The 22,070-nt window shown below is 32.9% G+C and overlaps 1 protein-coding gene across 3 annotated transcripts in view; it reads left to right on the top strand.

Moving 5' to 3' along the window:
* PCDH15 (protocadherin related 15) overlaps window positions 1-22,070 on the top strand; it is a 721,184-nt gene that overhangs the window by 593,406 nt on the left and 105,708 nt on the right. For all 3 annotated transcript variants that reach the window (XM_074374029.1, XM_074374028.1, XM_074374030.1), the window contains exons 22-23: window positions 2,389-2,529; window positions 4,256-4,368. In XM_074374029.1, the coding sequence (XP_074230130.1) occupies window positions 2,389-2,529; window positions 4,256-4,368 (254 nt within the window). The remainder of the gene's footprint in view (window positions 1-2,388; window positions 2,530-4,255; window positions 4,369-22,070) is intronic.

The following is a 22,070-nucleotide window of genomic DNA, read 5'->3' as shown; positions in this document are numbered from 1 at the left end:
ATATTTATACACGCACGCACACACACACGCACACACACACACACAGGATAAATGATGATTTCAGTAGTGTTGTCTCATGCTAATGTTTATTGAGTTTTACACATGTCAAATTTAGTAGATAAAATGGCATCACAAAGTTACCGTGCCTCTCACATTTTGGAAATCATAAAATATTTAAATAAGTCACATACTACTTCCAATCACACTTGGAAAGAAGCTTAATATATGAACAAACAAATTAATTAATTCATTTATTAATAGATACCATAAGTCATGTCCTTCCTGAGGGCAATGATGGTTGGCAAACATCCCCAGAGTCCCTCACAGTGATTGAATAGTGTCACTAGTGTTGGCTTCTGTATTTAACTAGGAAAAATCATATTGTACAGCAGTTTTAACTTCTTTAAACTTCATTTCCATGTAAGAATAATACAACTGTTTCGCAGGATTAAAACTTGGTTTTAATGGAGAACAGAAGCACTTGGCCGATGCCAGGTACATAGATGCTAGTTGATATTTTCTCCTCCTCATCCTTGCTTTCAGGGTGACAGCAAACATGCCCAGCTCTGCCTCTGGTCTGGTACAGCGCTTACCTACTCCTCGCTTGTGAACTTTAGGATATCAGTGTCTGGACTCATGAAGTGTCTGGTGTCGTCTATGATACTGTAAAATTTGAGAATAAAATTTTCATAAAAACACCGTGCTAACAGCATCTTTACAATACCCCCAAATATAAATATGTACATATTTTAATAAAGTTTTTACCCCAAATTAGTAAGGTATTTTGTTTAAATTGACATGTTTAATTTATGTCACTTCATAATGACACAGGCCGACTTTTATCCCTTTGAGTTTAAGGTAAAATGTCCAAAATCCTGACACATAAATTGAATTTTAATTTGTCATTTTAATACTCAAATTGTATACCAGCTCGAACTCCGCAAATAACGTAGTCAGCATAGTCTTGGTAAATCAAACCCATTTTAAGGCACATCACAGTTTCATACATTAAGTCCTTACATAGTGAGATATAAAGTCCACTTGACTATAAATCTGAAGATCCATGCTCTAGTTCTAGGACCTTCATTTGATAACAAGCCAGGAGTCTGAGACAGAGCAACTGATAGGAAGAAGGAAAGACAGAGAGTGAAAACAGTCACAGTGTTTGAGGAGGTGGTGATAAACTGTGAGGTGTAACGTGTGAAAGGACTGGACTTACAGATAATGATTAGGGAATTATAGAAGTCCTGAAGCATAACATATCTGTCCTATGTTTGGGCAAACATGAACAACAGGAACCAACATGAGCAACAAAATCCCATTCAAGGACAGTTATGAAAAACTTAACAATACAGAGGGCTGTGTTCTCAGAACCAACGTTCCACACAGTGTCATTAACCAAGGCTGCCCGTGGGAGTGACATCCTTACTTCTAGCACATCAGAATAATGTCAGATAGAGGTGTTTTTCTTTAAAGAGTTTCCAGGTGTAATATAGTATCTATTTGGGTTTGAAGTCAAACTCTGCCACATACTAGCTCTGTGCCGGATGTGTTTATTTGACTTCTAGGACTGGCTTAAGAGATTTTTAAAAAATTTTTAAAATAAATTTAACTAAACATTATCAAATGTTAATTTCTTTCTTTAAAAATGAATTTTTCGTTTACTTCTCCAACTTATCTCAGTCTATGTCTGGGGCAAATCAACATTTTTAAACTCCCTATAAGCCTCAAGTTCATTAATTTAAAAATGAGTGGTAGACAATACATGTGTCATTTTTTAGTATGCTTCTTGTGCATAACAAGCTTTCAACCAATGTTAGCTATCATCATTTTACTATTATAGCTATCATCATTAGAAATGTTATCTTAAAGGATAGTTGTGAGAATGAATTTATTTATGAAAAAAACTTAGCATGGTAAGTTGACATATAGCAGATGGAAAATAATGTTTCCTTCACTTCCATATCCACTCCTCTACTTTACCTCAATCCTCCACACTTCATCATCCTCTGAGTATCACAGAGTTCAAATAAATATAACAAAGAATGTAACTTATAATGGTCCTAGAAGATAAAATATTAAATAGACCCTGTGTTCAAGTAAGAAGGTGAGGTTTCATATAATTAGAGGAATGTGGAAGAGAAGACACCCAAGGCAACCACCATTAATTTATTCTTTTACATAAGTTTAAATAACATGTAAAGACCCTTCGTTTATTCAAATTCTTACCCTAAAGAACTAAAGATTCTGCTACATTTCAAATGTGAAAGTATGAAAAGTTAAGATATGATTCTTCATTTCTGTAAGACTATTTGTTTTACCAGTGAGTCTAACATTATCACTACCTTTTGTTTTCATTTTGCAAAATAATACATAATTTTGTTTTAGGGATTACCTGCAAGTCGTGTGAGATATAGAGTAGATGATGTCCAGTTTCCTTATCCTGCCAGCATTTTTGATGTAGAAGAAGGTTCAGGAAGAGTAATAACTCGGGTCAATCTTAATGAAGAACCCACAACAATTTTCAAGGTCAGTACACTGTTTTCCCCACAGTGTCTATTTGATGTTTAACTTTTGATGGAGAGTTTAACAGATAACCATACTTCTTTCCATTTTTCTCCTTTCTAATATTTAAGCTTACAAAACAACACATTTTCTTCTGCATGGACACTGAGAAAATACAGTTAGGTAAAAAGAAAAAAAATTACTTGATACTCACATCTTGGAGATAACTAGAATTTACCATTATAATCCCTATCCTTATAGTGACATTCCATGCAAATAAAAGTATATGAATATATATTTTAAAATAACACAATCATATTGTTCATACTGCTTTTTAAAATCTTAGTTATATATGGCCCATGCCAATAAATACTACTAATGCTATCATTTTAATAGTTGCATAATGTTCTATTGTACAAATACACTATTTTTTTTTTGTCTAATGCCCCGTTGTAGGGTAATTAGGCTGTTTCTAATTTTTGTTACTATAATCTTTACTATCATGAAACTGCTTGTACAAATATTATTTGTCACTTGCTAATATTTTTCCTTAAGATAAGTACCTAGAAGCAATTGTTGGATCAAGTTTATGTACTCATGATGAATTTTTGGAGAATTTGAAATAATACTACTTTGCTATTATTATAAATAATCCACTTTATTTAGTGTTTGACTGTTTCCATTTTCTGTAGAAAATGTTTTTGCTTTTGGGAATAAAACCTTTGACCAAACATTGGGGAAATAGCTTCATCAGTTAATACAGTTAATATCAGCTAGTACTATATCTCACATAATTTTATCTCTATTTGGAATAATTGTTCTGTTTGTAAAGTATTAAATTGAAGATAAATTGGGGCTCTCAGGATGATCCTTGGTTTTGGTTTCATGGTCTACGTTGAATTAATTTAGATTAATAACCTGCAGCTTCCAAGGTTATGTACATTCCAGAGAAACACATAGTTTTGAAATGTAATATCTCTCAAAAGAAACATTAGAATTTTCTTGACATAATATAGGTTATCAAAGAAAAGTATCAGATATAAAAGCTATTTTAGTAACAAATAATACACAGATTTTACATCTTATGACTAAAGCTTTTCTTTATTTGAACATTTTCTGCTCTGCAGTATGAACTTGGATTTATAGATTTTAATTGTTTTTAAGGGAGTGCATATCAAAGTGTGTTAAACTACAAAGATTTCCAATTTTATCCTCCAGAGTGAAGTGTTTTTGCCCTATAATCTTGCAGACAATTAATTCACTGGAAAAATTAATTTCTTTTTGTAAGCCGGCTAATTAGCTTTTTTGCTATCGATATGACTGAATTTAACACTTTTTAAATAAGTGTTGATGCTGATAAAGGCTCATGTTTTTACTGTAGGCACCAGTGGGATTGTGGAAAAGAGTTTATAATTGGAGAGATGTAGTATCTTGTTCTTGTTTTACTGGTATTTTCTTTTTTTTTTTTTTATAATAGAGTTATTAACTCAACTTTCTTGAGTTTTCTCATCTAGCAAATGGAAACGATGACGTCTACCTGGTGGGACTGCTGTGAAGGTTAAATGGGAACATATGTAGCAGATGGTGGCACAATCTCTGCTGCCTGGTAGGCAGTGAGGACATGGTCATTGCACCCCATTCCCCCTTTGAGAACCAGGAAGTCCAATGATTAAAAACATATCTAGAAAAATGCTGCTTTTATTTTCTTCTTGTTAATTGTCTTTAACATGAATTTTTATTTCTTTTTAAGTTGGTGGTTCTTGCATTTGATGATGGTAAGCCTGTGATGTCCAGCAGTGCCACTGTGAAAATTCTTGTCTTACATCCTGGAGAAATCCCACGCTTCACACAGGAGGAATACAGGTATCGATTCCTGTCGGGTTTTGTGGCATGTGAAGGTTTTTGTTTTGTTTTGTTTGGATTCAGCCTCTCAAAACTGATGATGTGAATTAATCAAGGAAATGGGCTTCTAAATCTAGTTTAAGCTTTTCTGAATTAGCATAATGTTATATTTATTTTACATGTTAATAGAGTTAAAATGACAATTTAGTGAAAAATAACAGTTTTAGTAATGCTCCAATGAATAATGTATCCTTTAAAAATAATGAAAGCAAACTTTGAAAATTACGTTATATTTCTAGGCTTAAGTGGCAAATGATTAATGATCTCAATGGTGAGAATTAGACATTTAGTTTCCTATTATTACCAGAAACATTATATCATATAATTTTGACATGTATCTGAAATGATATTTCCTATGTAATAAGAGAGAAAGAGAGAGACAGTGTGTGTGCTTCTGTGTATAATATATATTAAGAGCTGTAGAGTCTGTGTATATACTATCTTAGTCAGGCTAGGCTATCCAACAAAATTCAAGATCTAGGTGGCTTGAACAACAAATGTTTATTTTTTCACAATTCTGGAAGCTGGAAATCCAAGATCTTGGTTCCAGCCTGATGGGTTCTGGTGAGAGGTCTCTTCGAGGCTTGCAGACTGCTGACTTTTTCCAAAACCTCATATGGAGGAAAGTGAAAAAAACAAAAAACAAAAAACAAGCTCTTTAGTGTCTCTTTTATTTTAAGAGCCCTAATCCCAAGATAAGGGCCCCATTCTCATGACCTCATCTAAACCTAATTACCTCCCAAGGGCCCCATCTCCAAATACCATCCCATTGAGGGTTAAGGCTTCAACATATGAATTTTAAGTGGACAAAATTCTGTCCATAGCATGTGTTTGTGTATGTGTGAGGGAGAGAAAGGTGTGTGTGTGTATGTATATATATACATACACACACATATGCATTTTATATATATATATATATATATATATCCCCATCCTTAGAAGGTAAATAATTTATTGAAAAAAATCATGAAATTCAAGTCACCATATTTTTGTGATTGCTTCATGATTGGATACAAGTGAAAGAAAGTTTTATAACGCTCTCCCGCAAATATGGTAGAATTTTCTTTCATGATTTTTTATACCCAGTAAGTTAAAACATTAATGTACAGTTATTAGTATGTTAGGACCCATAGGAGATAGCTTTCTCACCAACATTAGAAGGAGGCTCACTATATACTGTATTTTACTATATACTCACTCTGGGCGTAGTATTAAAGGCAGCTGATCATTGGACTCCAGAGCCTCACAACCATGGAGTAGGAACAAAGAACTATATGAAAAATACAGTACACTGTGAAAACACAGTAGAAGCTCACAGTACTAGGAAAGCATGTTGCAGACGAGCTCAACTGTGTCTGAACATGATCAACACAGTTTTGATCTGTATCTTGAAGGAAAAGTAGAGTTTAACCACTCCACAAAAATGCGGAACAATGCCCCAAGCCAAAAAAAATCAGCATGTACAAAAGTGTTAATAAGGAATATGGGAGAATGTATTGAATGACATTGAATGAATTTAATCTATCTAGAGACAAATTGGAACTTAATGATATTGACTGCAGTTCAAAAAATGAGGATTTCATATAATAGAATATTTTATCATATTCTAGAATTTGTATTTTATTGTTCTCATAATTTCTAAGAACTACTTAAGAATTTTAAGCTGAAGCAGGATTAAGATCTTGAGGGAGGAGGAGGTGATGCATCTGGGAACATTTCCCACATTAAACCAAATAGGTTGGGTTTTTTTTTTTTTTTTCAATAAAAGCTGCCTTTACATGATTCAAACACTAAATTAAATTATGTAGTATAATTACAAGAAAATTCTACCTAACACATACGTAAACCATTGAGATGTAAACTGTATTTAAAACAGTAAGAATTCTTGGTCAGTCTGTGTTAAAGGTCATTTTCTTCTTTATGTCCATTATTACCTATTTCCTTTCCTTTCTTGTTGACATGGAAACCTATGGATTCCAGTTCTTTGCTATGTGATATACAGTTTTTTACTTTTTGATAATTTTCCCAAAAGTGTTTATTTTGGTCTTCTCAAGAACCAGTATGGATGTAAACCCACTTGTGTTTCTCACCACCTTATCTAGATCAGGTACTTACAAAATTGTACCTACTATTTGAGGAGGGTCCAGAAATTCCTCACTGTTTCAGCTTAACAAAATTCCCGCCTTTTTTCTCCAAAACTTCTCATCCCAAGTCTACTCATTCCTTGGAAGTCCCCAAAGAAAAACTAATTGCGTCCTGAATAACACTTTCCCTTTAAATAAACTCAATAAATAGTGTCCCTTTTCTGTGCATTCATTTGGAGCTGTTTCCTTAGCAGTAGACAGATGCCTCCAGACTTCTCTATCGCATTGCTCACTAACTCTTTTTGCTAAAATGTGGCATTAAGGCCAAGGTCATGGATCTCATCAGGGCATTGCTCATTTCGATTTCTTGTTTTAATTGCCTTTGTTTAATGCCACCTTTAAAAAATGTTTTTTTCAATGAATAATTTACCATTTCTTATCTTCTCTGCATAGAACTATTAACCGCAAATGTATTTTATTAATAAAATTGTTAGAGAAGAAAGAGCTAGCCAATTATTTGCTGCTAAAATTACAAGCAGTCACATGAGCACATGTGGAATAATTTTTGACCTTCCAGAAGAGCATTTCTAACAATTGCAAATAGTGCCCTTGACTACCCTAGTCCATGTGCTATTCCAGCATTTGGGTACTCTTGTTGCATCCTACAGGTTATGAAGAGAATCCTAAGTAAGAATCAGTATAATTGCCAAAATGGATTTAATAGTACTTAGATACTGAACAGGATGGTTTTGTTTTCTGTCAGACACCCAGAAAATTTGAACAATGAAAAAATCATGCCAAATATTGATAGAAGACACTGCTTTATGAATAAAAGCAAATCAATGTAGTTAAGTGTTTATATAGACTAAAATTTGACATAAAGCATGGAATGAACTATTAAAAAAAAAGAAACCTAAGGCTGATGATTATCTTCTTCATCAATCATCTTTCCATTCCTTTGAAAATTTTGGGAAAGGTACAAAACAGATAGTGTCTGGATGCCTAGTAAATCCTTTCCTCTTTCTCCTGGGCATTCAGTTAGAGTTTTTTTTCCTAGCATCACTTGCTCAGTGGAACTGTGGGACTGAGTTATGGCCAATAAAACATGGAAAAATATGGTCTGTATCATTTCTTGGCCTGACTTAACCTTTTCCTCTTATGGATAGGTGAAATGGAAAAAATACCCAGGCAACCTTGGGATTCATATGTTAACAATTATAAAAATACAAATTAAAAGGGGCCCAGGCTTCTGAATTACAGCCTAGGGGAAAGCTACCTACCTTGGAAGACACTCAACGAACTGTTATGTGAGCAAGAAATTTAGGAGCTTGTATTGTTACAACTAGTATAGTTGGTCAATGTTTTATTAGTATAAAACAACTCATCATATATTAATCATTTTAGAAATGTTTTCTCATTTATATTGCATTATTTCCCAGATGGTCATTTTTAAAACAGTATTTGTGGTAGAATAGTTTTATTTCTATATAGTATTTCCTTTTGTACATTCAACCACCATCTTTGTCAGAATGGCTAGACTATTTCAGATTGCTGTCAAAGTCAGCACGGGTTCCTTTTTTGAAAGAAAGGAAGAAAGAAAGAGGAAGGAAGGAAGGAAGGGAGGGAGGAAGGAAGGAAGGGAAGTTGTAAACCTCGTATGTCCCCTTCCCTGTCTTTTTTTTTTTTAATTCATTTACTGCCTTAGCTAATTGCATAAAACTTCCAAAGTTGCTAAACATTGCTTTTAGTACTTGATTATCAAGATGATCCCTTGTGTTGGACTTGAAGGATGGCAGAATATGCCACTCCAAAACATGCCACTTTGGCACAGGTTTATTTTGAGCTGAAAACAGTTTAAAATGAACAAATACAAGAAGAGTGTTCTACTCTCACCTTTTCTTCCTGAAAACAGGAGATAAAAACTCCTAGTATGAAAGATACCCTCCCTGTACTAGGTGAAAATAAACATTTTTTTTAAAGAAACATTTTTTAATGAGGAATGAAACCAAAGATAATTCTATACAAACAGACCTTTTTTAACATAATTTATATCTTCCTTTCTATTGCCTATCTGTGTTCATCCTAATATAAACATATGTAGGTTTCACCATTTCTTTGGGTCTTCCTTTCCTGATGAGGACTCCCATGTCACATGAACTTACATGAATGTATATACTTCCTCCTGTTAATCTGTTTTCTTTTAGTTTAATACTTAAGCTCAGCCAAAACAAAAACAAAAACAAAAACCCTAAGAGGTTAGAGGTAAAATTTTACCTCCACTACAGAATTGCTCCTGGTGGAAAAACTTCAACTTTATGTTGTCAAATTTCAGGGAATCAAAAAATGATAACATAAAATTTCTGTTCTTGGTAGGTTGTGGGGAGGAGGATGCTTATGGGTTACAAAATGAAAATAGTAATCCAAGATAGGTAGCATTGTGATTTGAGTTATGTTTGGTTTTTAATATCTTAGGAATGTCTTCATTCGAATATTGACTTTTGCATTTCTTAGGGAAAAAATAGTTTTCAACAAATGACTCAGTGCTAAAGAGAGATCCTAAAGATAAAATATTCATTTGTTTTAGAATTTTGAAATGAGTTTTTAACTTGACCTCATTCCCCTGGCCCAATTACCATCTTATTTTGTGGAATGGCCAGTTACTAAATCTTTAAGTCTCAGGATACTAAGATTAGTTAAGGTAGGTTGGGCTGCTGTAAAAAGAAGCCTGTAAATTTCAATGGTGTAAAGAATTTTAAAAGTACATGTAGTTTGGATTCACATGAGAGTCTGAAGTGGCTGTTGTAGGTTGGCGGAAGCTCTTCTTCATGCGGTTCTTCCATGCATTCATTCAGGAACCCAGGACAATTTAGGGTCTTTCATCTTGGATATTCTGTTTCAAAATAATACTAATTATTGCTATTTCACTTTATAGAAAGGGAACAGGGACAGAAATCCAAGGGAACAGGGGCAGAAATCCACCTCTAGAGATTTCCTGAACCAAGTGAAGTAGGAGTTGTAAACTTTACATCAGCGCACATGCCGTCTTGAAAACCCAGACAAATGTCCACTTAGCTATGAAAGAGTGGAGGAGTGCTGTTCCCAGCAAGGCAGCTATGCCCTAGCCCCACCTCTATCACTGAGGAAAATGGGGGAAATGGTGTATGTGGAGAACTAGCACATTTAGTGTGTAATTTTAGACAAATTATAGATTTTAATAGCAGTAAGTCATTTTAAAATCACTTTGTTTCTATTAAGAACCTACAATATTGGGTACATAAACTAATGATGTAATAGTCTAATAATGTAATAGTATAGAAATATTTTTATTTTTAAATATGTATTGATAAAACAGATTACATTCTTCTTAAAATAGTAAAAGAATGAATACTTTTTAATTCAAAGCAAATCTTACATGAACATTTTTGAGTGTTTTAAATTATTTCTAGTGATTTTAGCTTATCAAGTATTTATATTATATATAGCAAACCAAACCTTACTGGACTGCAAGCTAAAGTTTGATTTCTAACTGGTTATTATTGCTTTATTATTTGATTACAATTAATTACTTTCTCCATTTTCCTGAGAAGTCTGCTTGTCTTGATCACAAAAGTAAAATGAAAAAGTAAAAGGAAAAAAGAAAATGAAAATGAAAACATCATAATAGAGTGTAAATGAGAGTTATGAGCTGTGGGCTGTCTTTGTGGAGAACATCAGAAAACATTCGAGAGGTGGCATTTACTATTTGGCAAAATATTTTCCAACATACCAGTTCTACCTAGACAAAGAAACAAAATCCATTATTCTATTAATGGAGTTAAAAACATTTAAATGTTGAGCTACCAGTAATAACTTGGTTGCTGGAGTATAATAATGGACCTATCATTATCTTTTCTAAAATTATAAAAGTATAAATAGTAACAAACAATTTGTAAACATCATAGTAAATATTAGCAGCTAAATTTTAGGTGGCAGGTAATTAGTAGGTTAGCTGACCAATGCTAAAGTAGCAGAAAGGTAAACCCTCCTTGCACATACTTAATTATGTTACACCTCTGTGTCCTATTCATAATTTAAAACCTTACTTTTTAACTAATGGTTATTTGAAAAAGAAATAAAGAAGTTTGCAAAATTATTCGATGATTTTACAGACCATACTATATTAATTGAAATAATTTAGTTTGTCAAAATTAGAAGAGCAATTTCTCACATTATTGTTTTTATTTATAATTTATACTATGGTGATATTTTATATGTATAAGGAAAACATTTGACTCTGTCTTTCCTCAAATGCCATGAACTAAAATTGTTTCCCGATGGTCTGGCTTCAAGTAATTTTTAAGTGTAGGAAGAATCTCAAGATGGGAAAGCAATTTGCCCCATGCAGATATATATTTACTTTTATAATGGCCAGATTTATAGTCATTCCTAAAATAAGTATGCACTTACTTCTCTTTGGTCCCCTCCGGCAGTTGTAATACTGGAAACAGACTCATTTTGTTAATTTCATGACCTCTTCAAACCTTCAAACCTTCGATCTTTCTTTGAGTCATTTAATTAGGTTAAATGGAGGATCAAGACAGCATCTGCTTCATCTATTTGTCATTAGATGAACATCTACATTTTACAGAAAACACTGAGTACTTCTTAAAATTTTTGAGAAGTGTATAACTCTTCAGACTACATAATATTTACTTCTATAATTGTAAACAATCATATTGTTTAGAAGCTTACACACAATCAAAACTTTCAAAATGGTAACAAATTTCTATTTTCCATGCATCATTCTTACCTTATTTGAATCTTTCCATTTCTCTTTTTAACAAACAAGGATATAGCAATAATTTAAGTGTCTTACAGAGTTTGCATGCCCCAAATCATCCTTCTATATACTTCCTCACTTCCCTTTCCCAAAAACAGATTTCTTAAAGAGATCATGATATTCTTTATATTTTATTGTCAAAACAACCCACTCTTTTCAAAATCATTTCCAGCTGTCTTTATTTATTAATTTATTTTTTGCAATGAATGAAGTCCAAATATGAGGCCCTGCCTTATACAAATAATCCTTATTTTTGAGTTATTACCATTCAGGTAATTAAGAAGTTTCTCTATATCCATATTCAATTTTATATTTTAATTTAAATTTTTTTTTGTAATTTAATTTTCCTTGAAAGTAGAGAAAAATAGGCTAATCTTACTCATAAAAACTGTTTTCAAATGAAATAGACGATAAAGATCATTTATTCAGCTTAATAATATAATTCTTGATTTCTGCAATATCCTCGGCACAAAGTTGACTAGGCTCTTTTAAAAACCTTACAGTTGTGAGAAACTCACCCCTTCAATCTTTGGATAGCTGTAAATGTTGAGAAGTCATTCCTTATGCTGAGATTATTATTGATGTATTTATTCTTTTAAATTATTTTTTTCTGTATTTTTACCTGATCCTTCATCAATTTTAGCATTCTCTCCCTCTTTCAAGTAGTATAACTATGAAAGGGGGGGGAAATGATTTTCCTTGTACCCTTCAGAGTTATTAGCTGAGACCCTGGTAATAAAAGACAGATTAACAAGAGAAAAGCAAGTTTATTAACATGTATTTCTCACGTATACAAGGGACATGCACCGGAAAATGAGCAACTCAAAGAGATGGCTTTAGAATTCAGGATTAAATACCATCTTAATAGGAGAACGGGAGGGAGGATGCAGGTCTCTTGGGGGAGAGTAAATAATTTTAGGAAAGATGAATGAGTCCCTAGTAGAACAGATCAGAGGTGAGATAGTTTGTGGCAGTTTTGGTCTGGGCGTGGTGTCTACTGCTAGTTTCCTCTCCTAGGATCACAGTCAATCTTCCCTGATCGATGAAACTCTTGGGGAGAGAATCTAAGATGATTAAGTTCCTTTTCAAGGATCTGTCTTCAGGTAGATAAGGGAGATTCAGAGAAAGCCTCTCCCTGCATTTGCTGTTTTTAAAGTACCTACTGCTCAATATAATCAATATATCAAAGCAGCGTATTTTGGGGTGGAATATCTTGCTACCCTACAACTGAAACTGAGCTAAACTCCTTACTTAAGACAGGTGTGACAATGCTCTCCTATTGATTATTAGCAAGTGTCTTGGTAAGGATTATGCTTATTGAGAAAGAGAACTCTGCATACCTGGCAATGTCTGCCATTAATATGAGACAGAAGTGTGATAGTAACCACGTAGTTGCTGAACTGAAAGAAATGAAATTCCAGTTTCTCATACTAGTTTAGTAAATCCATATGGCAAATTGTTTATGATATTTAATAATGGTTAACTATCACAGTTAGGCTTTCTTTTTTTATTGTTTCCATGTAAATTAATGTATATTAAACCTATTCAATGTATTCATCTTCATTTTAATATATCAATATATATTAATACTTATTTTAATATGTATTAAATTTCTATGTAAAATCTTAAAAAAATTTTTCATGTTTATTTTTCCTAGAACTGTTTCTCTAAATATTCATGAATATTTTGAATTTAATTTGTATCTTTCAAAATACTAATACTCCTTTTGAATTTCTATTCCCTTAATGTCCTGTGTTTGTTCAGGTTCGTCCTTTAATAGACATTAAGATGAGTGGAAAAGAAATAAGGAGGAAGCAGGGTAAGGCTAGGAGAACCTTCAAAGCACATGCATTCTGACCCCCAACTGAAGAAAAGGGAGATAGCCTGTACATAAACATCCTACCTTACTGTGTCATTTGAGTGAGTAATGTGTCATTTCAGTAAGGTTCTGGATGATGATTTAAGTAAGATTCCCATGTCAGAGAAATCTTGTGTCTCTCAGGGAAGGACCTGCCTTAGCATCTCTGCTTTTCTCAATCACTATTTGCAAGCATCCCCGAGGAGGCATGACCTTCATATAAACACAGAAATAGACATCCGAGCACCACAGCTGGGACCTTGCTCAAGTGTACATCCTATAGTTGGAGATCTGTGAGGTACACTCTCATTGCCGCCACATGTCCATGTCTGATAAGAGGTTTTCAGTCAATTATGTACTTGGATCATCTGGAAAATAGTTACACTATCATAGTCAGAAAACACATTTTATATATCTTTCATTTAATCCAGACAGAAATACCAAAATCCCAATAGTAGTTCAGACACATCATATTACTTGAGAATAGATTGACTCCTGTAGGTCATGTGAGTTAGTGTTCTGAAGAATGACATTTGGCCTTCATCTCAGGATGATGGACTAAGGACTTAAACACACTGGGATTCACTTGTCATCAGTTTCAAAGGTAAATATCATGGAAAGGTCAACATGTCTGGAATAGATCATAGAGTCTAAATGTGAATATTGATTTTGAATGGGAGATGCAGTTTCTTATACAATTTATCAAAACTGTACCAAAGACAATTATTTACAAATTTTCTAAACAAATATGCTACCGATATAGACATACATTTGGTATTTATTTAAAATGCAAGTGTATCAACATTGATTATTAAACTTCGCATGATTTTTAATGCCACATTTATATTCATTTTTAAGAATTCATGCATTTTAAAATGTAATTTCCATAAAAAGAGAAATTCAAAATTTATATTTGTATATATAGAGAAGAGAAGGGGCAAATGTTCCTAAAGTATTTTCATTAACTTCTTGAACAAGTTGATATTTTGCTAACTCTTAGAAAAATACTGTAAGTCATTTTCAATTTCTGGTATTATTGAAATTTAATATAGTAAATCCAAAATAAGAATAACATACATATAAATATCTTGACTTTAAAAAGAACTAAATACCTTTGAATCAAGAAAATAATCTTGTTAGTTTTCCTATTAAAGTAAAAAAATCGATACTTTGCTGATGAATGTGAATTAATCTTGTAACAAATGACAATGCAAAAAATTTATACAATTTATATTTAAGCTTCCTGAAAGGCTTTATACTGAAAAATAAAAATAGAATAGATTTTATAAAGAATTAAAGAATAAACAGCCTACCTCCTGATACACAAAAGCAGATAAAAACCATAATTTAACGACCAGGAATCCATTTTTATATACTTCAAAATGAAAACAATGTTATCACAATGGCTTGAGTGAACAGTTCCAGTTAACTTTTCATTATTCAAGAAAATTAAAATTATCTTATATTGAGAAACATTGCCATTATTCTTATATAAACCATATAAGTTTGGACTTTGGGATTTTGAGAAGAGTTTTATTCAATAAGGACAGTAGTTTAGGGGGAACTACTGGTCTTGATTTCAAAGAATGAGAAAGAAAGAGAAAGGTATTTGAAAACTATAAATATAAAATAAACCCTCATGCAGAGAGCATCACTTAATTGCTAAAGTTGTCTTCTATTTTAATTTAGATTTATTGTTCAATATGAGAACTGACTTTACCTGAAGATAACCTTTCCTGTCTTTTTATGGTACTACTAAAATCTTGCCTCAAAGATAATAGATTTTGCCTCCTTAACTATTGGAAGAGTGACTCTGACAATCCTTCATTTCAACTTTCATAGGCTTTCTCTGTATCCACATGGAATTGAATTCCTCCTTCACATTTTCAATATTATGTATAGTTTGACATTGACCCGCATAGCAGAGTGAAGCAAGTCTTCCAACAACAAAGGCCTCAAGTTCAAACAGTTATTTTGAATCCATTGTTTAGAATTTAAAACAAGTTTTTCCAAACAAAGAATTATTGCAGATTCCATTCTTTCATTGCATTCTATCTATGGGAAATTTTAGTTTGAGTACAACATACAACAGGGAGCATTACTTTTACTTTGTTAATAAATGCAAACATGTGTTAAGTCAAAATAGCATAATAAGAGTCTTAAGGTCCTAATCCTGGCTGTACCATTTATCGGCTGTCGACTGAATTTGGGCAAGACACCATAGCTTCCTGAGGAGAAATTCCCAAGGGATACAATGCTTACTTTATAAATGAGAGAAAGAACTTTGTAAAGTACCTGGTACAGAGAACATGCTTAAGAGTGTAGTTGTACTATTATTGTTTAATAACCTTATGCCATGTATTGGCCATCCAAGGATTTTATACACAGAAAGGGAAAAAACAATCTAATCGTCTGTCTTCTGGCTGCTCCCGGTGATGGGATAAAAAACTTTCTGCTTCTGTGATTGGAAGAATAACACACATTTACCATATTTTCCAAATAAGGGTGGTGGGAATAAATAATTGCCTAAAAGCAAATAAAGAGGTGAGAAAGAAAAAGTGGATGCAATAAAAAATATCAGGAGTTCATTTCTCTACCCTCATTGGTTAGCAAATCCTCACCAGTTTCTTGATTAAAAAAATTAATTCTAGGGAAATGTCACTTTAGTTGCAACGTGGGGAATGGATTTCTACTCAATTTGAATGTTAGTTTAAATAATATTGCCTTGAATGTATATGTGATGGTTAAAGCTATAGGGTTCTCATGACCAAATATGGTTTATTATTCTTGATATCATCTTCTACTCATCTCCATAAATGAAATAACTCCTGCAACTATTGTCATATAGAGATATATTCCCACACCTTTGAGTCAAGTTCTTGATGTCCGGGATGAGCACAGACAAGATAAGAGCCCCTTACAGACTGGTTTGTGAAGCCTTTTTCTATCTCACTTCTGCGATATTTTATTTGTCTTTTTACGAAAGTTCTCAATGTTCTGTAAGCTAAGATTTCTGTTTGGGGTAGAATGAAATAGGTGAAACAGGAAGTTTATTTCCACTTAATTCATCCAGCATCTTTGTTCACTGATTTATTGAACAATTTTTTTTGTCTAAGCACAATACTATGTACAGATTATAGAATGGAACAGTTAATAGGGAAGACATGGCCTCTCTAAAGTATACAATTCATAGGAGAAGACAGATATTGAAAGTATTTTCAAATAAAATAGAACGACTGCTATATTCAAATGGCATTAGTCCCTTTCCCCATCCTGTCAGGGAATATTTACTGAGCACATAACTGCATTGGGAATAATAATGCTGAACAAAATATTCATGGTTCCTAACCTCAGATATCTTATAATCTGTGTAGTAGACAGAAATTAACCAAATGATGGTAAGAATCAGATTATAATTACACAATGGTAAATGATACTGAAAAAGAAACATGGCTTTATGGGCACTTATAACAAAGTATACAGAAACAGTAATGGGGGATATCTGAGAAAGTATTCTTGGAAAAAGCAGTTGGGATGTGAATAAGTAATAATTGCACTTGTAGGTGAAGGAATATAGTGGGCTCAGGAATTGGAAGGAAACTGATTGCATAAAAATTCTAAATTGGAATGGAGGAAGACACATCCAAGAATTTAAAGAAGGCCAGTACTGCTGAGGAAAGGAGGATGAGGGTAACTTGTGCTGTAAGATGAGGCAGAATATAGGGAATACTGCGTATTTGAGTTTTATCCCATGAGCACTGGAAAGCCGCTGAAACATGGCAATCAGGTAGTGGGCTGAGAAAGCTCAGACTGATGCTGATAGAAGTACCTGTGAACTTCAAAAAAGATGTCTGACCACTCTTTGAAAGTCAAACGGGAAAGGAGGCAAAGTAGCTGAATATGGACTAGTTAATAGAAAACTATAGGGTTTTAAGCAAAGAACAATGACGGTTGGCCTAGAGTAGGACAGTGATGAAGAGAAATAGATGAGACCTAAAAGGAAAAATCTCCCAGACAAAGCAGTGTTAAGGTACAAACCTAAAGAAGTGACCTAAAAAATTAGCCAGGGGAAGATTATGCTAGGCAGAAACAGTAGCATACGTGAAGGCCCAGAGGGAGGAAAATTGTAGGATGTTCTAAGAATTCCAAGTCCAATACAGAGCATAGAAATCTGTATGAGAGAATGCTTGGTGGTGAGTGTGGAGACAGAAGTAGAGTCAGATTTTGGGGGTGTTTATGAGCCATATTAAAACATTGTTCATTATCACAGAGAAATTTGAGGACACTGAAGAAATTATGTCTAATTTTAATTCATTGCACCATGCTAATAGTGTGTTTTCTTCAGCAAAAGTGGCAGAACAGATAGAATAGTAAAATATCTTATGCAAATATTTAAAGAGAGAAATGTCACACTGTGAATGATGATACAAAAACAGTAGCATTTTTTAATGTTTTCAAAATGTTGCCATACATTATTTCTAATTTTATAACATTTACATCTCAAATTTTTAAAAAGTAATTCCAGGATTAAGAGGTTTTATGTGATTATTTTATTTTCATTTCTCAATGTATCAAGTAGGTATTGTACAAAAAAGAGGAAAAAATCAAATTTCCAATTAGACATAGTACATAGTTGAATCAGTTTTGGGGTAATGGACATTTAAAATCTTTAGCTAATGGATTCTAAATAATAAATTACCATATATATGAGGAAATTTTGTTTGTCAAAATAACCTCTCAGGCTTTTAAAACTTTTTCAAAATTTAATAACTAACAGTGCAGTAGGGATAAAGGAACTAGGTAGGGGATATCCAGCTATAACTTTTTTCCAGTTTTATTAGCATATTATTGGCAAATAACATCGTATCATTTAAACTGCGCAACATAATAATTTGATATATGTATACATTACAAAATGATTACTACAGTAAGTTTAGTTAACATCCATCACCTCATATAGTTACAATTTTTTCTTGTGATGAGAACTTTTAATATCTACTCTCTTTCTTTCTTAAAAAGTTCTAGCAGAATTTGGATGTCTGTTTTTATTATGCTATTGTGAGGTAGTACATTCATTCAACTGTTAAAAGTAAAATTGAATTGAAATAATTAAATTCTCTACCTGAGTATCTTTTTCTCTTCTTTCATGTTATATGTATGACTGCATTAATGTATTTCAAGATTGCATGATGGTTTCTCATCTTCATATGCTATTTCATACCTAAAAGCAGAGTCTAATCAGTAGAAAATAACACAGAAAAGCATTAAAGAACCTGTTTCAAAAGTTTGCTGTTATGCCCTTCAAAAAGTCCAAATGTACAAATTCATCTATAAAGGAGAAAAGAACCAATATTCTCTAGATAAATAAGCCAAAATACAAAACTATTTTCTTAGAGATAATTGCTAAGTACATAAATACCTACATCATACCCTATTTTTAGTCAGCAATTCAATCAGCCAGAAATGAATATGCTTGGTCTAGTCACTTCATCAAACCGTGCAGCTGCCTGGTCCCACCTACAGTTACTTTGGTAGGTACTTGAGGAACATAAAATATAAACGGTGCACGGCATGTTTACTACCGATCTTTTAACCAGCGATCTGGTATTAATGTATTTACTACATTTGACTATAACTGTTTACACAACTGTCTGGTTTGCTTGTGAGGCTGTCACCTCCATGAGTGCACAGTTCACTTCCCCTGTCCTTCCTTTGTAGCTGTATTGCCTAGTGGATGTCGCACGTGGCGTATGTTCAATAAATATTTATTGAATGAATATGTAGACCTCTGTGCACAAATCATTGGACTTTAGTGATTTTGTTGTTGTTTTTAAGTTTCAGAACCAGCCTATACCAGTCCCACTCCAGAGTAGTTGTTTTTAATGAAACCCCCAAAAGGTCTATGAATTTAAAGCTGTAAAAATAGCAAAAAAAGAAAAATATTATGTCCATTTCAGATGCAAAATTGATGTAGGATTGAGAACTAAAAAGGGAAAATCAGAATGCATAAGACATAATCTACAGTATTAGCCAAGAGGGATACTAGTAAGTATTCCGGTTTTGTTTTTGTTGTTGCCACTGTCTCTTAGACAACCTTGTATACCGTTTTAGGATTTAAGCTAAACTACCAGAAGTATAGCTTACAAAATAATGTATTAATAATGGTTATAATATATGCTAGGCATAAGGAAGGTTTTTTTGTACACATTATGTCTTTTGGTAACTCAACAATCTTTTGATATAATTAATGTTCCCATTTTACAGATAAAGAAATAAGATCAGGGGAACTAAGAATGTTTCCAAGGTCACATACCTAATACATATGAGAGACAGAATTCAAACTCAGATCTATTAGAATCAGAGAAAAGTGTTCTTAGCTTGATTCTAGTCTGTTGAAAGGACATCCAGTGCTGTAGGCAGGCATAAGGACTAAAGCTTGCTGAGTACAGTAAGGATAAAAATTAAAAAAAAAAAAAAAAAAGAGAGAGAGAGAGAAAGGCAGCAGGGAGAAAGTCCCTTACTCCTCCAAAATATGGTTTTCTTCGAACAAGTGCTATCTGATTCACCTGGAGAACATTTGCAAATGATATTCTGGGTCTGACCCTGTGGACCTACTAAATCAGAATCTTTAAGCATGATCCAAATGTCTGACAACTTTAATAAGTTTTATACAGCTAACTCTTACAGTTTTAAAGTTTTAGAGCCAATGACTAAGAGAGATTAGGTAAACTCCATTAATTTGAACAGTAAATCAAACAAACACCCTAGATTGCACATTTGGCTCTCAAATTGTTTTCTGAACTTGAGAAAGTGTTTACCACTCAGGGCTTCAGTTTTCTGGTCTTGCTGATGAAGACACATCATGGATGTGACTGGAAACAAAACTCTTTACAAGAGTAAGCACACTTCAGAAAAGAGGTGAAAAACAGTGTCTAAACATTTGGTCTTAATAATTTTCTTATCTACAATCCATCCTAAGAATTCTAGGAAAGCTAGCATCTCCTTCCTGAATCATATCTTTTTAAAACTTTTTCTCAGTTAAATATGTAAAATTAGATCACCCTGATGCAATTACTCCAAGGTTACAAATAATAGGAGTTCAAGTGTTTTTTTTTTCTTCCCATTTTCGTTAAATTCCCTTATAGTAGATATAAAAACAGTTCCTTAATTGGTACTGATTTGCAAATATATTGAATTCAAACATGTCAAAATAGATTAATTTGTCTCTCAGTAGAAATAAAGCAATAGAGCCAGATTGGGTCCCAGTGAAGTTTTATAGCATCTATTTACAAACACTTTTATATCCTAAACTGCAAAGCATTTAAAATAATTAGAAGCTTTATGCAACACATTTCATTGTTACTTCTTGAAACCAACAATAAAAGTAACTTTTGAGTTGTAGAATAATTGTTTCATCTATATTTATACTGTGAAAACTGAGTCTAATATTTGGAAGCTGTAAATTCTGTTATTTTAGTGTTACCATTATTCAGATGACTCAGATATGTTAAGATATTTAATTGAGATAGATTTATTGTTGTCTATAGTTTCCAAAAAAAATCCATTTGAAATGTTAAACAAATATCTATTAATTGGTTTATACATCCATAGAAAAATTATGTTGTGTGTATTTTGCATATAAATTATGTAGCAGTTAACTTTTCTAGGTCACACTTTATCTGCAAAAAATTATTTCTAGACATCAGGTTTGTTGTTATTTTGATCAATTTTCTTCTTAATAAAATGCACCCATCTGTAGTACATTTATACAATATAATAAGATTCAGCAATATAGTGTCAAACCACAAAATGATATGGGGGAAGTTTAAGTACATATTGCTAAGGAAAGAGTCAGCCCCAAAAGACTACATACTGTAGGATTCCAACTATATGACATTCGGGAAAAGGCAAAATTTTACAGACTATAGAAAGATCAGTGGTTCCCAGATATTAGGAAGGTGGAGGTGAAGGAGGGTGAATATGTGAGGAACAGGAGATTTTCAGTCACTGAAACTATTCTGTATGATACTCTAATGGTGGATGTATGACATTATACATCTGTGTGAACCCGCAGAACCGCACAACTCAAAGAATGAAGCCTCGTGTAAACTATGGCCAAAGTGTTGCCTTTGGGGGATGAATAGGAGCCAGTTCTGCCAACAGGAATATTTCAGGACATGTGGCATTCAACCCAATTCAGGTCAAGCTTCCTGAGAGAGCCTTTAGTGAAGACCCTTCTGGAAGGCATTCTTAAAAATGTGAAATCATCAGTCTTTCCAGTGTTCAAGATCCATATCTGTTAAAAATATAACCATTACCTTTAGAATCCTCTTAGCAGTCCTTTTCTAGAGAATGGAAATTGTTGGTCTTTTGACTCTTAAGCTTCATAAGTAGAACTATATATTTTACCATCAAGCCCTATGTGTTTCAAGTGTCTATTACTGTAAGAGGGCTTTTTCTCAATTATACTGGCAATAAATTTAAGTTTAGAAAGTAGAATTATTGAATTTCAGATACCAAACAACTGTTAGTTTGTTAGTTGTTGAAAAGCTAAATTGGAAGAGTGTTAATGAAACATTGCTTATTATAAAATGGATGAATTCCGATTACAAATATATGAATTGATAGCAAGAGGAAAGATTTGCTTAAAAAAAAAGCACCTTCTGAGGATTCTTTTGGCTATAATTCTTTGCTTATGAAATTAATTAAAGGATTTTGATTGCACTCAACAGAAAGAAGAGGTGGAATGATAAATCACATTATATCAGACTCAGAATGGTAGAACTGGAAAATACCTTATAGTTTAACTCTAAAAATCATAAACTGTCAGCCCATAGATCAAACCAAGATGATGCTTTAAAAAATAAATTTCTGTTGGATGTCAAAATGTTAAAGTTCATAG

The sequence above is a fragment of the Camelus bactrianus genome, chromosome 11 (assembly GCF_048773025.1).
Source record: "Camelus bactrianus isolate YW-2024 breed Bactrian camel chromosome 11, ASM4877302v1, whole genome shotgun sequence".
Classification (NCBI taxonomy): Eukaryota; Metazoa; Chordata; class Mammalia; order Artiodactyla; family Camelidae; genus Camelus; species Camelus bactrianus.
Note: the sequence above shows the minus strand (reverse complement) of the source record. Positions and strands in the feature narration are given on the sequence as shown.